We start from the raw sequence: 16021 nt of genomic DNA on the forward strand, positions 1-16021 counted from the left end.
CACTTCCTCCTTATCCAGACATCTGCAAGGGTCTGGTTTTCTCCATCAGCTGTAAGGATTGTCCTGGTGGTAAGTGCAGTATGTATATATATTCTCTTCCTGCAAAGAACCCTTCACAAGATCAATGCTGCTTTTTAATTGTTTGCTCTTCACCCTACCACATGCTGTACAGTTCTGTGGATCAAGAACTTATTTTTTCAGATAATAGAGTTGAATTCAATTCCTTTCCTAATTAATGCCCATCTCTCCTAGTGTTGTTGCAATGCCATGTTAAGAGAAATGACACAGGATGAGGTTTTCAAGCTCTATGTGTTTTTTTTCTTTCCTTTATTAGCACATAAAAATCTCAAGCAGAAAGCCTTATATATCTTAGCAGCACAGTTCCCTGTGACAGCTGTGCCAAACTATTGCAACTGATGTCTCTGATATACAATACAGATTTGTCTAAAATCACGAGTGCAATTACTCTGTGTGCAGGTAGTTTCCAAGGCTGTTGCTAATGTACACAGAGCTATAAGTGCAGTCCTCTGTTTAGGGGAAAATTTATTTCTTGCTTTCAGTTTGGCACAATTTGGCATTTCTAAAAGCTGAAAGATGTCACCTGGCAGATAATATATTTTATATTTTTCTTGAGAGTCTTAAGTGGTTTTGAATTTATGTTTGCTGAGAACAGACTGTCATCCCATTGTGATGCTGTCTCACCCATCTGCTTTGTAGTAAGGCTGCATCTAAAGTTGAAGTATCTGATCTTGTATCTGGCCCCTGAAAACCTTTTTAATCGCTCAATTATGTGGCCTAGTTGTAGATTTTATTTATATTATCTCAGTTTAGGAGCCTAGTATGGATATTCTGTTAACCCAAACGGGAGGATACTCAGATAATAATGATGATTCATTAACAGATTGGGAATCTTAAGCCTCTGCTAAATGACTAATTATTTCACAAATTCAAAAGTTGCCACATCAGACTGCATAAACTTACTTTTGCAGTCATGGGATTCTGTATTTGTACATTGGATAGATGTGCAGTTATTTCTTCATTGTCTTCAATTAAATTCAAATTAGAAAGTACTGTTGACATCTGTAGGGAGCAAAATCTAGGTTCAACACTCAATTCTTGTTTCTGTTTTTCTTTTTTTTATTATCTTGAAAGAATAAATACTCAAAATTTTGTTTTTATGAATTCACTTACATGTTTATGTAACTGTTTGTAAAGTGTATATGTTATGAAAGAATTGTGTTTGAAATTGTGTGTTACTACAACCAATTATATTTTCTCCCACAACTGCATACTTTCTGTTAGAGTTAAAGATTTAAATATTATACAGAATCCAGTGTCAGTAAGTCTGTTTATTTTTTGCTTAACATATATGTGTAAACACATGAAATTATTTTTTCATGATGAAGGCACATGGTTTCTCTTGAATTCTGTGGTTTTCTTATTTTCTAGTTTAGAAACAGGAAGTTCTTATCTAGGGAGAAATGTTGCATGAATCAAAACTTTTTTATATATTATTTCAACTATGTTTGTGCAGTATCATCAGTTTTATATTTTGTATTTTTTTCATAATTTTATCATTTTACCAACTCTATTCTTTGGTGTGATATGTAATTTCTCTTTCTGTTTAAGCCATAAATGTCAAATTTGAGCCAAAATTTATGTCTAGAGTTTCTCAATATGTTTCTCAAAATTCTAAGTTCCCTTGTTTAAAAAATATTGCACTATATTTTTAATTAGTAAAACACAAGTGATAGAGTTCTTCATTCTTCTGCATAATTTATGACACATTTTAGTAGACCATTATATAAAAGTCATAATATAGTGATATTGAGGAGGCATACACAATATTTCTGTAGCATAAAGCATAGGTTTATGTGTAATACATTGTCTATGAATTTTCATATTGTGTTCCCTTTAAGAGTTTTCCATAATAACCAGTGTATTTTACTAACAGCCTTTAGGATGTTTTCAGCTATCACCACACAAGTTTTTAAGTATATTATGAATACCAGTCTCCAGACACTGACAGGTGTTACTTTGTTGTTTCTGTGGAGCTAGTCTGGTGATACAAAGCAGATAATTGATCTACAGGCCTTATAATAAGGTTCCACAGATGTCCAGAAATTCTTTTTTCAGCTTTTGTGTGTATAACATGAGTTATTTCAGGTCTTGGTGGCACTACAGCAGTAGCAAGACTGCTGGGTCATCACTGGGTAGATGTTCTGGTGTTAATTAAGAACTTAAAGTTGTCATATAGTCCAGACTGGGCCTTGTCCTGGTGGATACTTCACTATTATAGGTCTCCAGTCTTCATCAGATCTAGCCTTTGGCACTTCTTAGGATAAAATGGATTCCTTGTCTCTTCATTTTTGTCCAGGAAGTGTTAGACAAATAAATTTGACTAAGTAACAGTCTGCCATCTGGTTAAAATTCGATAAAATGAATCTCACTCCAACTGTAGGTATGCAGAAAAACCCCCTTGAGACCAGATTCCACTGCTCTCGTGGCATCATAGGATGATTTGGGTTTGAACAGAATTCTGGAGGTCCAACCTCCTGCCCAAGCCAGGGTCAACTAGAAGGTCAGCAAAATTATACAGATCTTAATTCCATCTCATCTTGCAAACCTTCAATTAAATATTATAGGTATGTAAAGAAGTATAAATACAAAGCTTGTGCTTCGCCTTGACTAGTTCTAAACCAGTCTGTTTAATGCAGTTTACAGGAATCTGAGAGCCATCTGTTGCAGGAAGCTGAACGCCTGAGTGCAGAACTGGAGCAACAAAGTGAACTGGAAAAAGCAGAACAGCTCTCTGAAGAAGCTCCCAGTGAAGGTTCCCAAATAAGGCAACAACTTTTCAGCTGCCGAAGTGAATACAATGCTACTAAAGGAAGAGTGAATGAAAATCGGTTGAAGATAGAATGGTAGGTGAAAGTGGTCAAATGCTGCTGATTTTATCATAGGTAATGTCAAAAGGTGATCAATAGAATAAAAAAATCAATCTCCTTTACATTTTACATGGGCACATTTCTTGATGGCTGTCATTAAATGAATTGCCACAAACTTTCCCCTGTCACAGCAACATGTCAGTGATGAATAAATTTGCCATGGTCTGATTTGTAGATAGTTTTAAATTTAGAACATGGATGGGGTTCTTTGAAATGCTTAAATTTAAAATGCTAAGTTTAAAATTTACTGCATCGGATGAATAATATTTAGGTGGGGAAAATTAACATGAGCAAATCTAGCCTAGAACACCTTCAATACAAATGTTTAAAGTGTCTCAGAGACCTGTTGGCTTGGATTTTATGGAACAATGTCATAAATAGACCCAATACTATTTTTAACATCACTAGCACTGTGTGTTCAAGTTTTTCTATTCAGGTATTCAAAGGGAAGTACTTGTATATTTTAACATTAGAAAAATGATAAATTTGCTGTGGAAGGAGTGAAATCTTAACATTTCTATATAAAGACAACAGTCGAGAATGAGCTTGGTATTGTATACATTTCAATTATCTGCATATTTAATAGTAAAATTACAAGCAGAAGTATTGCATTTGTAAAAATAATGTACCTAGATGAAATCAGATTTTTATTTTGTGGGGGACTTGCTATTTTTACCCATCTTCAATCCAGCTGTAGTGTCATTGGTATGTATATAAACACAAGCACACAATGTCAGCATCTCAGCAGTTAAGATTATTATTCTGCAAGGAAATCAGTAACACTGTACACACTGCATGGAGCAGGTTTTGCTGGCAATTCTTTCTTCATTTTTTTTGGTTTTATAGAGCCAAGTGTTTGCTCTAAGAGGAAAAGAAACTTGAGAATGAAACAAACTGGGAGTGGGAAAGAAACATGGAAAGCATCTGGAAAAAATTATTTGCTATGAGATAACTAAGAAACATGAAATTTCCTGAAATAATTATTAAATACAGAATTTACTGCAATTTCCAAGCAGTCCAGAAATGAGTTCTTTAGAAGTATCATGCTTTTTAACCATTTGTCCTCATGTATCTTTTCACCATTTTTCTCTGATTTTGCATCGATTTCCAAAAAAATTGTGAGGATTTTTATGTTTAGGTAATATTTTCCCATTCTCTATTTTCTATCTCCAGTGAAAATGAGAATTCTATTCTATACAAAATGCAGTTTTGGCATTATTTCAATTATCCTGCACATCCTTGCACTGGATTAATTTTTATATATGAACTGATTGTCTTGCAGATTAAAAATCCACTTTTTGGGTCAGTCATGCTGTAAAAAATGTTCCTTCCCTGTAGTAAGAAACTTATGTCTTATGTATTGGCCAGGATCAAACCCAGCTGTAGAGTCTGACCAGATGTCTGTGAGGTGCATTATCTCATGGAAACCAAAACTGCAGCTCCAGCCTCTCGTGATGTGGGGATTTCATGAGCCAAATACAGTCCTCTGTGTTTGGGAATCCTCAGCTGACCTCTATTCCTTTGAACTTCTCCTGTCTCCTCCAGAACAAACTTCTGACACTGCAACATGCTGGGCAAAGTGTTCCACAGATTAACTACGTAAGAGCTGCCACCTCCTTACTTTTTTAACCTGACCCCTACAGCTTCATGTAGTGCCCTGCAGTTCTTGTAATGGATGAGACAATGAGCAACTGATTCACTGCTGCAGAATGGTTTGATAGATCTCTTTTGTCCAACCCTTTGCCCTTTTAATTTACCCATTTTTCAAACTCGGGAGCTACAGATTATTTATTTGTTCCCTGTTTGGAATCTGATGGTAGCATTGGGTCTTATGTGTTTTCTGGGTGTGGACTGAGAAGGATGTGCCTTGGTTATATGTGGATTTGCTTACTGGGGGAGAAGTTCCAGAAATATTCAAGAAATCATACTGATTTTGAGTTGGACTAGTCTGGAACGAACAGGACTAGCACAATATGTGTGAAGAATGGGTGAGTGAATGTAGGGAAGAAATGAGAAGTGGACTATGAAGAAAACCAGATTATTTGTGTGAATGCATGTTTGTAACGGAGGGATGAGTTTGGTGCCTGTGAAAGACAGTGAAAGTGAATATCCAGAACAGAGTTGTGAGTAGCAGGTGATCTAATAGTAACACTGATGTAAAAGGAAGATCCATATGCTTGCTGGTTTTATCCAAAGAGTAAAGCAATGTTTTCTGAAATATTTGGTGCATGGACAATGTCACAGAGGGGAGGGAAGCTCCATCAAAAGTATTAGAAGTTTGCTGTTAGGTTGCTGTTTGGTTTTCTTAATTTCTCAGGATAAAAAGTCATGGCCCAACCTCTCTTGGCCCTTGATCTCTCTGGAACAGAGTTTCCCTTGTTGTCCAACTGTGTTAATACAGTCCCAGCTGTGCTTGGCGCTTACAAGTAAATTTCTCTTTGGGAATTATGACTAATGGCTGTTCAGTCTGAAAACAAACATGTTGTTTATTTACTTTTATATGTATAGCAGGCAGGGAACATGGAGGGGGAAAGGTTTTGAAGGGTTTATCTATGTTACTTATCTACTGCTTTATCCTTTTTTTAGAATGTCTACTCAGACCTAGTGCTGAGCTGGAAGTGAGTAATCTGATCTTGTTTCCCTGGTTCTGCAGATCTCTGTTCCCCTGTTTCTGGAAACTTTTATTTCTCTGAAGCATCCCTCTTATCTCTGACTTTATTTCCTGCCTCAGTTCACTTTCTCTGGTATCTAAGAGTACTTAGCACCTTATTTGAACTTTGATTCAAATCTGACAACAACATTTCACACTCGAGGAGCCGTACAGATATGCCTTAACATTAGCAAAAGTCTCAAGGTCTCTTAATATTCCATACTCTTCTATCCCTATTTAATTTCCCATTTGCTTGCCTCTGTAAAAATTTTTTCCAGACCTTTCTGAACAGCTGAAGATGATATTTCATTTTCTGTTTTAATTCTTTATAGTTCCAATGAATAGTCAGCATTCCCAAAATAAATGCAATTGCTTTCAGCATTGAAGTATCATCAGGTTTTCAGGAATTTTGTGAGTTTTTTCATCATTTCAATAGGTACATGAGGTATTTAGTGTATTTCTTGACACTCTTCAGCTGTCAGGGAAGTCACCCTGAGGGTGAGTGCATGTTTGGGGTGTGTTCCCACTGCAGCTATGTGCCTCCTCTCCCAGTTTGTGGCCTGTTCTGCCATATGGAAGTCCTGGGCTCATTGCTCAGTGTCTGCCTCAGAGCTCAGGGGGAGAACAAGGGTTGGAAGGATTTTACTGACCTTATTATAAAGCTTGGGCCACCATCCCAAAGTCAGAGCTGACTCTGGGAGTATTCTCCCTCTCAGAAAGTACTTGGCAAGGGTCATAAAGTAAAGGGAAAAAGAGTCATCTCCACTCAGTTCTGCTAAAATTGCATTCAGAGCCATGACATTTCTTCATGTTATTGATAAGAAGCCTCAGTAAGTAAGAATATAGATCAAAAAATCAAATTAGTGGAACAAGAAACGAACAATCAGTTTGATCAGCAAGGATTTGTTCTGGCTTAAGGAGACATTTCATTTTAATGTTTGTGTGAGTCTTGGAGTTGATTTATGAGACAAAATAAAGATCTGGTTTTCTTTGTTACACAATGGTATCAACAATTGTTTATTGTTGAGAAATAATAAATATTAAATCTAAATCTATCATCTAAGCAATTCATTTAAAAGTAAGCAATTAATTTTTACTGAATTTATCTATAACAAGAGTTTGTGATATTAAAGGTGCCTGATGCTTGAAAACAGTTTTATTTGAAAGCCTAGGTCCAATCTCCAGCTCTTAAAGTGATTTGTTCAGGTAACAAAACAGCTCCTCACTGAAGCACTCTGCAACTGCATGCAAGTCAGGATTGCAAAACTGATTTTGTCCTTGTAGAAGCATTGCAAATAAGGAAAACTATTTCAACATTTGTAATTATTTCTGTATTAGTCACTCAATAATTAGAAAGTGAAAAGTTAAGCTATTATCCATAGCTCCTCTAGTAAAGAATTACAGGCCATAAGTAAAATAAATAGCACCACAGCTGAAGTTATCAGCTGGTCTTGTGACTGCATTTTCTGGTACCTACAAATTAATTACAGCTCCTAGCCTTACAGGAAGCTCATGCTGGCAGCTTGTCAGCTGGGATAACTTCTACCTGTGGTCACTGAATTGGAGTTGTGAGGTGCCAAACACCTTCTGTGGATTTCCAGGCAATCCCAGCTCTGAGAGACAGCAGCTGAAGGAGTTCACTTCTTCCATGATGGGACTTCTAATGCTGACAGTGTTGTGGTTATTTTGTGAGCTGAGGAAGTGAAATGGACTTCTGTTGACAACTACCCCTACATTTCTTATTCTCTCTGTCTTAATTTTTTTATTTCTGTGTCAGCTTGCAGCTGTAAATGTCTCTCAGGGAAAAATATGGGATGTATTTTTATTAATGGCCCAGTTTTCCAACTGCCTTTTTTTAACTCATTACAACTGCCCCTCTGACAGCTTTTCATGTACAGTACTGTTATCAGGCTTCATAAAATAAGAAGAGCAATGTTAGAAACATTTGCACACATTAATGCCTAAACTTAAGAGTTTTATCTTCTTTCCATTGTGTGTATTGTTAGAGGTATAACAATGATAATAATAAAATCCACATGATGTTGAAAAATACATCCATCAGAGAAGGGCTATAAAATAATGGGAAATTTAAATGCCTAATGCCAATTGCAACTGTTTTGCTTGTTGCAATTGATGTCTAAGTAAAACAGTCAGGAGGTTGATATCCATGTAACAAAGATTATAAGATTCAAATGCTAAATGGAAGAACCAGAATTTCTGTGCTTATCTTACATTAACCTTCTCTGTTCATCTGTTAAATCAGAAACTAAACTTCAATTATTTGAAGAATCTTATTTGATTCCTAAATGTATGTTAATCACCCTGCCTCCCCTTTAGAGTCCAGAGAGAGATATATATATTGTCTTCAACTGGTGATTCAACTCATCCTAAAACTGTCACCTGGAACATGAGATGACCTTTGGAGGTCCCAGTTTTTCTCCCTGACAGTAAGGAAGCCCTGAAGTGGGGATGCTAGCATAGGGCTGCCTGGCTTCTGGCTATGGGCAGCTGGATCAAACTCATTCTCAAAAGGGAGAGATTTAACTTATTTCTTTTTAGCCATTTTTTCTTTTCACACTTCCACTGGGTTTTGTGTGGAAGTAGCTGGTCTGCCAGCTGTTCAGGTAACTTGGCCCTTGTCATTCAGTGTTGCCTTTGTTTATGTCACAGAAAATCAAGTGTTCAAATCATTTTACTTTTGCTGGGTGGAAAAGTCTTTGTTGTGAAACTGGAATGGTTCCACAGGAATCTGCCCTCATGAGTGAGGAATGTGACAAAAGAAAACAGTGTCAGCTTTGCTCTCCCTCCTGATCTCTGGTATTGCTTTTTTGATCATCCAGCGTGATATTAAAGAGGGCACAGCACAGACTAACCACAAGCCCTGCAGTACTTCTTTAATCATTTTGCACAGGACTTATTTAATAATATTTTGTGGCAGTCAAACAGTTATGGATATTTGTGCAAAGTGGGCATTCATTATGCTTAGTGTGATTATGCCAGTCCCAAGGAGTTCAATTAGAAGTACTGCCAAAATGGGTTTGGAAGATGATTTTGGAATTTTTTAATTTTTTAAAATTAATTTTATCAGTTTTGAAGGAAAATTGATTTAAATTCAACCTTTTTCTTTAAAAGATTTTGTTCTGCAAACTAGGTCACTCTGTGAGTGTTCAAATGCTGACATTCAAATTAGTTTTTGTCTTTACCAGTCCCTGTAGAGGCATACTTGTAGTCTGCCCATACAAATATCATACATGCTGTATGTCAACAACATCTACACTGTGTCTTTTTTCTCTTTGCTCTTCATCTGAGCCAGAGTTTCTTATTTGTGGGAGAGAAGCTGTTTTGTTTGTATTGCAACACCACTAACCCAGTTCTCTTTTTTCCACTATTTCCTTTCCTTAACTAGAAATATGTTTCCTGAGACTTCCAGGTATTAGCTTCACTCCTTTTGTTGGGGGACTCAAACTTAAGAAAGAGTTTCTTGAGAGAGTGGGAGTGGTGGCATGGAGGAGGGAATCTTAAATCAGCCCTGCTAAAGGATTGAGCAGAAGGTCTTAGGGATGGTCCTCCATGAGGTTGGCTGCTGGGAGACTGATCTCTGTTCCCATGCCCACACACTTTCTAAAACCTGAACCACCACCACCATGCAAAGTCTTGCACTGCTGCTGGAAGGTTTCAGAAGAAAAAAAAAAGAAATAGCAATCAGCTGCCTCTTTTCTGTATCAGCCACATTATGAGGTCACTGTAATGGCTGCCTTGGGTGGGTGGGGATGCCCAGGAGTCCCTTGCCATTGTTATCGCTCCAAGTGACACAGCTGTTTTATGGAAGTTTGTCCCTTTCTCTTAATTCTTCCCTAATTTAAAGAGTTATTTGTTCTGCCGGACTGCCATGAGTCTCAACAGAAGTTGACCAGCACATCCTCCTACTGGAGTTATAAACATGAATTGAAGCCCTGAAGTTGATTCTTTGCTATCCCTGGGACAGAGGACTCAGTGAAGTTTGGTTGTGATGGCACACAGACTGCTGTAGCCCATTTACCTTCACAGGAGCTGTTCTGTGCATGCTCTGGGGATCCACCTTCAGGAGGGATCGTTTTGTATTTGGCAGTATTTACCTACCTGCTCCCAAAAAGCTCCCTATTGTAAATCCAACAAACTTGTTGGCTGAGCTCCCTTTCTATAACCATTCCTTCATCTTTCTCAGGACAGTGTTACTGAACACCCACAAGGTCTAATCTTTCCTGTTTTTTCCTTTCTTTCTTCTTCACTTCAGCATCTGTCTCGATTGTTGCCTGAAATTAAATTGCATCTTAGTTTTGGATACAGTTTAAGATGACTGTGGGTATTCAATTTACTTTTCTACCACACTCCTTTGGCTTAGCCTATAACCCCTGCCACTTTTCAGGATTTTTTTCCCACAGGATCCAGTCCAGATTTGAGGAGCTTCAGTTACAGTTGTCTCAAGAGTAAATGTGTATGTGAAAACATTCATAGGAACAACAAGGTGTCTCACTAGCAGCTGCACTTTCTTTGATACTTGATGTCTTTGTAGCTATTTATTACCCATCTCCTCTCTCCTTTTGCCACATTTCTGTGTTAACATTTTGTTTCCTGAGCTTGGGAGGAACTAGGAAAAGGCAAGGGTGAGTGAGGCATGAAGGCACCCCTGCAGGAGGAAATCAGTCTAAGAAAAATCAGGTTCAGATTTTAGATGTGTGCACTGTAGAAAAAGATTTGTGCACCTCCATATACACATACCCAGACCTTCAGGACCCCCAGTCACCAGTCAGCAAACTTGCTTTAAAACTGAGCACCTTTCATTCTAATTCACCATGTGTTTTAGTCTAACACAGCATAGGCTTTCATACTTTTTTACCATTTACTGTATTACAGTAATGATTATTCTATTACTAGTATATTTCATTCTGCTTTGATTTTGTAGTTTGAGAGAGGAAAAAAAGCTTCTGGAAGATGAATATGAAAGAATGTTAAAAGAAAAGGTAAGTATGAAACGTGAGAAAAGCAATGTTTTGTGTTCTGTCAACTAACATATAAAAAATCACAGAAAATTTTCTCAGTGTGCATTTCTAGAGTTTATTTTAAATAGCATATATAGAAAATAAATTTTTAAATAAATAGATTCTATAGGCTATATTACATCATTTAATTTTGATAACTAGTAAATAACTGATTCAGAAAAGATCTGGAATTTTATTTACCCAAGGAAATGTTTACTATATTCGGCAAATAGATACTGCATGTAAAGGTAGCTGCAGGTTTTTGGTTCTAGGATGTGAACATGAAAAATACATTTGTTGTCATAAGTCCTGAGGAATATTTGTGGCTTTGTTGGAAATAAATTCTGTTAGTATTGATAGAAGAAACACTCATCTGGTAAAGAACATACATTTTGTGTCTAGTCACTAAAAATGTTATCATCATCCAATGGTAGTGAGTCTGTGTTATCAGAAACCTGCAAAATGTAAAAGGGGAAATACAATTAATCTGGTCTTTTATTTCATTTTTAAAGAAAAATGATAAAGTTCAACAGTTGAAGGAAAGTTGTGATGAGCTCAGCGAAGAAGTAATCCAGAGGAAAGCAGAAATTGATTCAATGAAAGAAGCTGTTTCATCCAAAGAAAAGATGATATTGACAGATGAGGAAGAAATGAAAAAGCTTCAGGAGATGCTTACTTATTTAAAAGTAACACAAAAATAATTGTGCCTATGTATCTGTGAGTGTGTGTGCGGGTCCAGGTTTTGCCCAAAGGAGCAGTGAATCTTCTGGGTGTTGTCATTCCAAATTCATTGTGCCATTACATTAAATATTAGACCATTTTCCAATAGGCATGAAACATGCTGCTGTGCCATCCTTATTGCACATATCCTTAGTATTCCTGTAGGAAATACTGAGAGTTATGTTTTTGATTAAAAAGTGGTTTCTATAAAGACATCTTAGTTATGTTGTGTTATTTTAGGTTGTTCAGATTACAGTTAATACAGATTTACACTGAGAATTAAAAATATATCTGGGTCTGCTTCCTTCCATGGTATAAGTAGCATACTAAGATGTATTCATAATATTCAAGCATAATTTTTATCTTGAAGATACACTTAAATTGTCAACATCAATGTTTAGTTTTAAAAGTAGGAGCTACAATTCTCTGGGAAAAACTCAAACAATTAAAAAATGTTTCCAACTGATTTTCACAGCAGTTCTAAATTCATATTACTGCTATGAAAACTCATTAGCTTTTGTAGCTATTAATCAAACCTTTCTGTTTTGTTACTAGGCTGAGCTAGTTAGGATCCTTGGTGTTCCAAAGCAACTTGCAAAAGAAACTGAGAAGTTGAAACAGAAAAAAATGTATGTTTTTAGTAAATAATTCTATATACATGAATTTATATATGTATATCTTCTTCTCATCCCTTGGTTATAGAAATGATTGAGGATGGTTGTTGATTAAAGTTAGGATCAACATTTAAACTAACAATTCCACAGCTGACAGTGTGGCTTGAGCTGAAACCCATTTTCCCTTAGTCCTGTACCAGCTGTGGAGGCACAGCTGCTTTGCTGCAAGGTCCTGACATGAGTTGCAGTCTCTAACACTTCATCAGGGGAAATGCAAGCCAGCAGCCAGTCTTTTCTTCCTCTCTCTCATGAAGTTGGGCTTCTTCTCCTCTGAAGCATGGCATGTGCTGTTTTCTCTAAGTGTAAAATCAAATTAGCTCTGTGCAGTTTCAGCCAGGTCACCCACAGATCCCAGCAGCCCAGCTGCCATCCAGATGAATGAAGGGTTTTGTACCCTGTTCATGCACAGGCTTACACTGAAGTTTGTGTCTCCTGCTTCCAGTCCCTATCTGTAATAACACATCAACTGTTTGACTGTTAAATTTCTCCAGTTTAAAACTTGTATGATGATTTTCTTCTACGTTTTCCTCGCTACTCTACTTATGCAACTCTGCCATCATAAATCTAAGAAGTTTGCCCTATAGTGTTACAGCAATTCTAAAACAATTGTAAAACCTACATTGTGCAGATTGCTATTAATGAAATATTTAAATGAGTCTGTATATTTGTGTCACATCACAGAATAAACTAACCCGAGTTCCCAGTTCTTAGGAAGAATGGTTAGAAATGTCACACCCATGTATGTAGCAATATTGACAGAGACCAATGTCCTTGAACTCTTTTAATACTGTCATGGTGCTAAGCTGTCCCATAGCCCCCTGGCTATCTGCAGTTTTATTGTTGGACTGTATTGGAATGTGAAGGTTCTCACTGTCTGATTTCAAACATTTGACATATATTATTGTGAAATTATTTTGTATGTCCACAAAAACTGGCAACTTACATTTTGTCTTTTAAATATGCCTGTGGAAAATCTAACCCTTACTGCTTTGTTAAAATATATCCACAGTGATGCAGAGAAGCAGAATGAAGCCCTTAATGACCAAATAGAAGAATTGAATAGCACCCTGAGAGCCACTGAAAAAAGGACTGAAGAGATTTTGCAAGAAAAAAAAGAAGTAATGAAGGAACTGGATGAGAGACAAACTTTGATACAAAAGAATGAACGACAATGCAATAATTTGACAAAATCACTAGAAATTAATGCAGAGAAGGAATTTGCCATCCTATCAGACAGGTTAGAGTAGGAGACATGAGCCATATGGAAAGAGTGAATGATTCTCTATTCTCAAAAGTTTATTTCTTTTTTTCTGTTGTTGCTTCTATTTTCAAGTTTTATGCTGCATCCCGTGCAAATTATAAATTATCAGGCTTGGTTTTCACTTCCAAAATGTTTATGTAAAAATTTGGAATACGGAATTTAGGCTCTGGCTTGAAGAAGAACATCAAAAAACATAAGCATTTGATAAAATCTCATAGAGATTTTGCTCTTAAAAGTGAAATATTTCAGAGAGATTCTCTCTTTAGTGCACACATTTTCTTTCCTGTGTAACCCACTGAAAGTAATTTGAAGAAGAATAAAGTATTTCAGTATTTTCATTTTCAAATGAAGCTCCAATGTCTTCTCTCATGTAGTCCTGAATTTCAGTGGGGATTGGTCAATCATATTCCCTTCAATTATAATTTTCTATTTACTTGATAAAGTAAAATAAACTGTTAGGTTGAAGAGAAGCTTCCAATGATTCCACCTTTGCAGAGGGAGATGTATAGTAGTTGCAATTCTGGCCATATGCTCAGCAACAATTTTTGCTTTTCAAGCTTTGTATTGAAGGCCCACGGCATCTTATTTTGAAATGTTCTCTTATATGAAAAATGTTTTCTTCTTCCTATGTGTATTAGATTTGCTGACATTTTTAGCATATTTAGAACAGACTGTGGGACCTCACGGACAAAATTGATTATAGTTATAAAAATGCTACCTTTTTAGGTAATTTTTGTATGTAGTTTACAAGTTTGTCTTGCTGAGCCATAGTAATGAGGTACTCAAAGCCATTAAAATAGTTGTGCCTGTTTACACATATGTCTTGATTAAGTTACCTGTTTCTAAAATTCTGTGTCTGTCTATATAGACAAATCCTGGAAAATAATTTGGATAAATGTATCTCGGAGAACAAAAATCAACAAGATATTCTCAGTAACCATCAAACAAAGAAAGATAAAGAACTGAAAAGTTTAAAAAAGTTAGAGTTACAACTGAAAAGCATTTGGGATTCCTTGGAAGCAGATAAGGCAACACATAAAAGACTCAAATCAGAGGTTTGTATGAAAGTATTGATCATAAAGAATGTAAATTTTCTCCTAAGAAATATTTCTATGAAATCTCTTGACAGTCCTACAAGGGAAAAGGGAGGAAACCATTATTTCATCTTCCTCATTTCCTCCTTGCTTTAGTATTTCACGCATTCCTCTTTCAATAATGCATTACTCTTTTCTGTTTTACTGTCTTTTGACAATGATAAAGGGAAGTGCTATTCTTCTTGTGTATTCAAAGCATTTTCTTTCTTTTCCGCTTCCAATTATTTCTTAAAAAATTACTGGTTTTATATTTTCTTTTTCTCATCACTGGTTCTTCCATTCTCTCTTTCCTATATATATTTTCTCCTATACTTGCTCCTTGCTCAGTCTAAATTCTGAGTTATAAAAAATTAATCTTGTTTAGTCAGGTGAATGTTTTTTCACAGCACTTGATGTTTCCTACCTTGACACTGTCCTTCAAATTTTTCTTGGTCCTTCTTAGCAATTCAGGGCAGAAAAGAGTCTTACATAACTGTAAAGTTTAAAAAATAGCTATACATATCAAATATCATATATACTAAGCTTTGCTATTTAAACAACTCCAATTATTACTTGGTAATATTTAATATTATTGAACAATATTTTTTTGTCTCCCTTGAAATTCCTCCTGAATTCACTTGTGTATTGCCTAGTAATGTAAGCTCACCTGGGAGAAGGGAGGAAAGCTCTAGAAAAACAAAGTTTCAATACAACAAAGTTTTGGATTGAATTTCCTTGAATAATGATTAAAGGGCTGACTCATATTCCAGACTTTGATCTTAATGCTTAAAGAGTTTCTGTTCAGTATCAGCTAAGAGAATCTGGGAGTTGGTATTTTTGCATGTGTTCCCATTGAGGAAATGTTCCTGGATGGAGAGCCACAATTGTTTAAAAACATGTAATGCTAAAATCAAATGCCATAACTCACCAGCAGCTGTGGTTAGAGTTCACAGCCTGGGGTGAGATCCAAACCCATCCCTGCCCAATTCCTTCACCCTGTGGAAGGGCAAGACCTTGTATGTGTGTTACAAAAACCATCATCATGAGGAGCAAGGGAAAAGGAATGCCATGAGACAGAAATGGAATTCCGATCAGTATTTTACACCAGAAGCTGCAGGATGCTACTCTAATGCAAATAGCCACAGCAATAGAGTTGTTTTAGCCCATCCTCCCATGTTCCATATTTTCTTTGATTCCTTTTGATTGCTCTGTTAGAAGAGCAATTGTGAAATCACTGCTCCTCTGCATTGAAATACAGTACTGCAGTAAGGAAGAGTCAAGTGGCCAACTTGATTCTGCTTGTTTTTTGCTATATTGGGACAATTTTAATTTGTAAGACTTGGGAGCACACCTAGCAAAAATTTAAAACCAGTATTTTAAGTAGATAAAATTTCTTTAACTACTTAAACCCCCAGATTTACATTTATTCATTGTGTTTCAAAGTGAAAAAAATCACAAGAATGAATTGCTGGAATAAATATGTGATTGCAGAAGCAGCAGTACATCAGTGTGGTTCCCTAAATTTCTTCTTTTGAATCATATGCTAAGTGTAGAATGACTGGTTTGTAGAATAAGGAAATTACAGGAGCACTTCCTTCAAATGTGTTTTTCTCGTTAGTACGTTCGTTGTGAAAGGTCAGCTATTGCTAAACACCAGAATTGTTTAGCAATTGAAAA

At 36.2% G+C, this 16021-nt stretch overlaps 1 protein-coding gene across 1 annotated transcript in view; it reads left to right on the top strand.

Moving 5' to 3' along the window:
* CCDC146 (coiled-coil domain containing 146) overlaps positions 1 to 16021 on the top strand; it is a 57911-nt gene that overhangs the window by 24308 nt on the left and 17582 nt on the right. The window contains exons 3-8 of the mRNA XM_063155570.1: positions 2718 to 2924; positions 10541 to 10598; positions 11129 to 11302; positions 11892 to 11965; positions 13020 to 13247; positions 14140 to 14326. Coding sequence (XP_063011640.1) covers positions 2718 to 2924; positions 10541 to 10598; positions 11129 to 11302; positions 11892 to 11965; positions 13020 to 13247; positions 14140 to 14326 — 928 coding nt within the window. The remainder of the gene's footprint in view (positions 1 to 2717; positions 2925 to 10540; positions 10599 to 11128; positions 11303 to 11891; positions 11966 to 13019; positions 13248 to 14139; positions 14327 to 16021) is intronic.

This window comes from Melospiza melodia, chromosome 4 (genome assembly GCF_035770615.1).
Source record: "Melospiza melodia melodia isolate bMelMel2 chromosome 4, bMelMel2.pri, whole genome shotgun sequence".
Taxonomy (NCBI): domain Eukaryota; kingdom Metazoa; phylum Chordata; class Aves; order Passeriformes; family Passerellidae; genus Melospiza; species Melospiza melodia.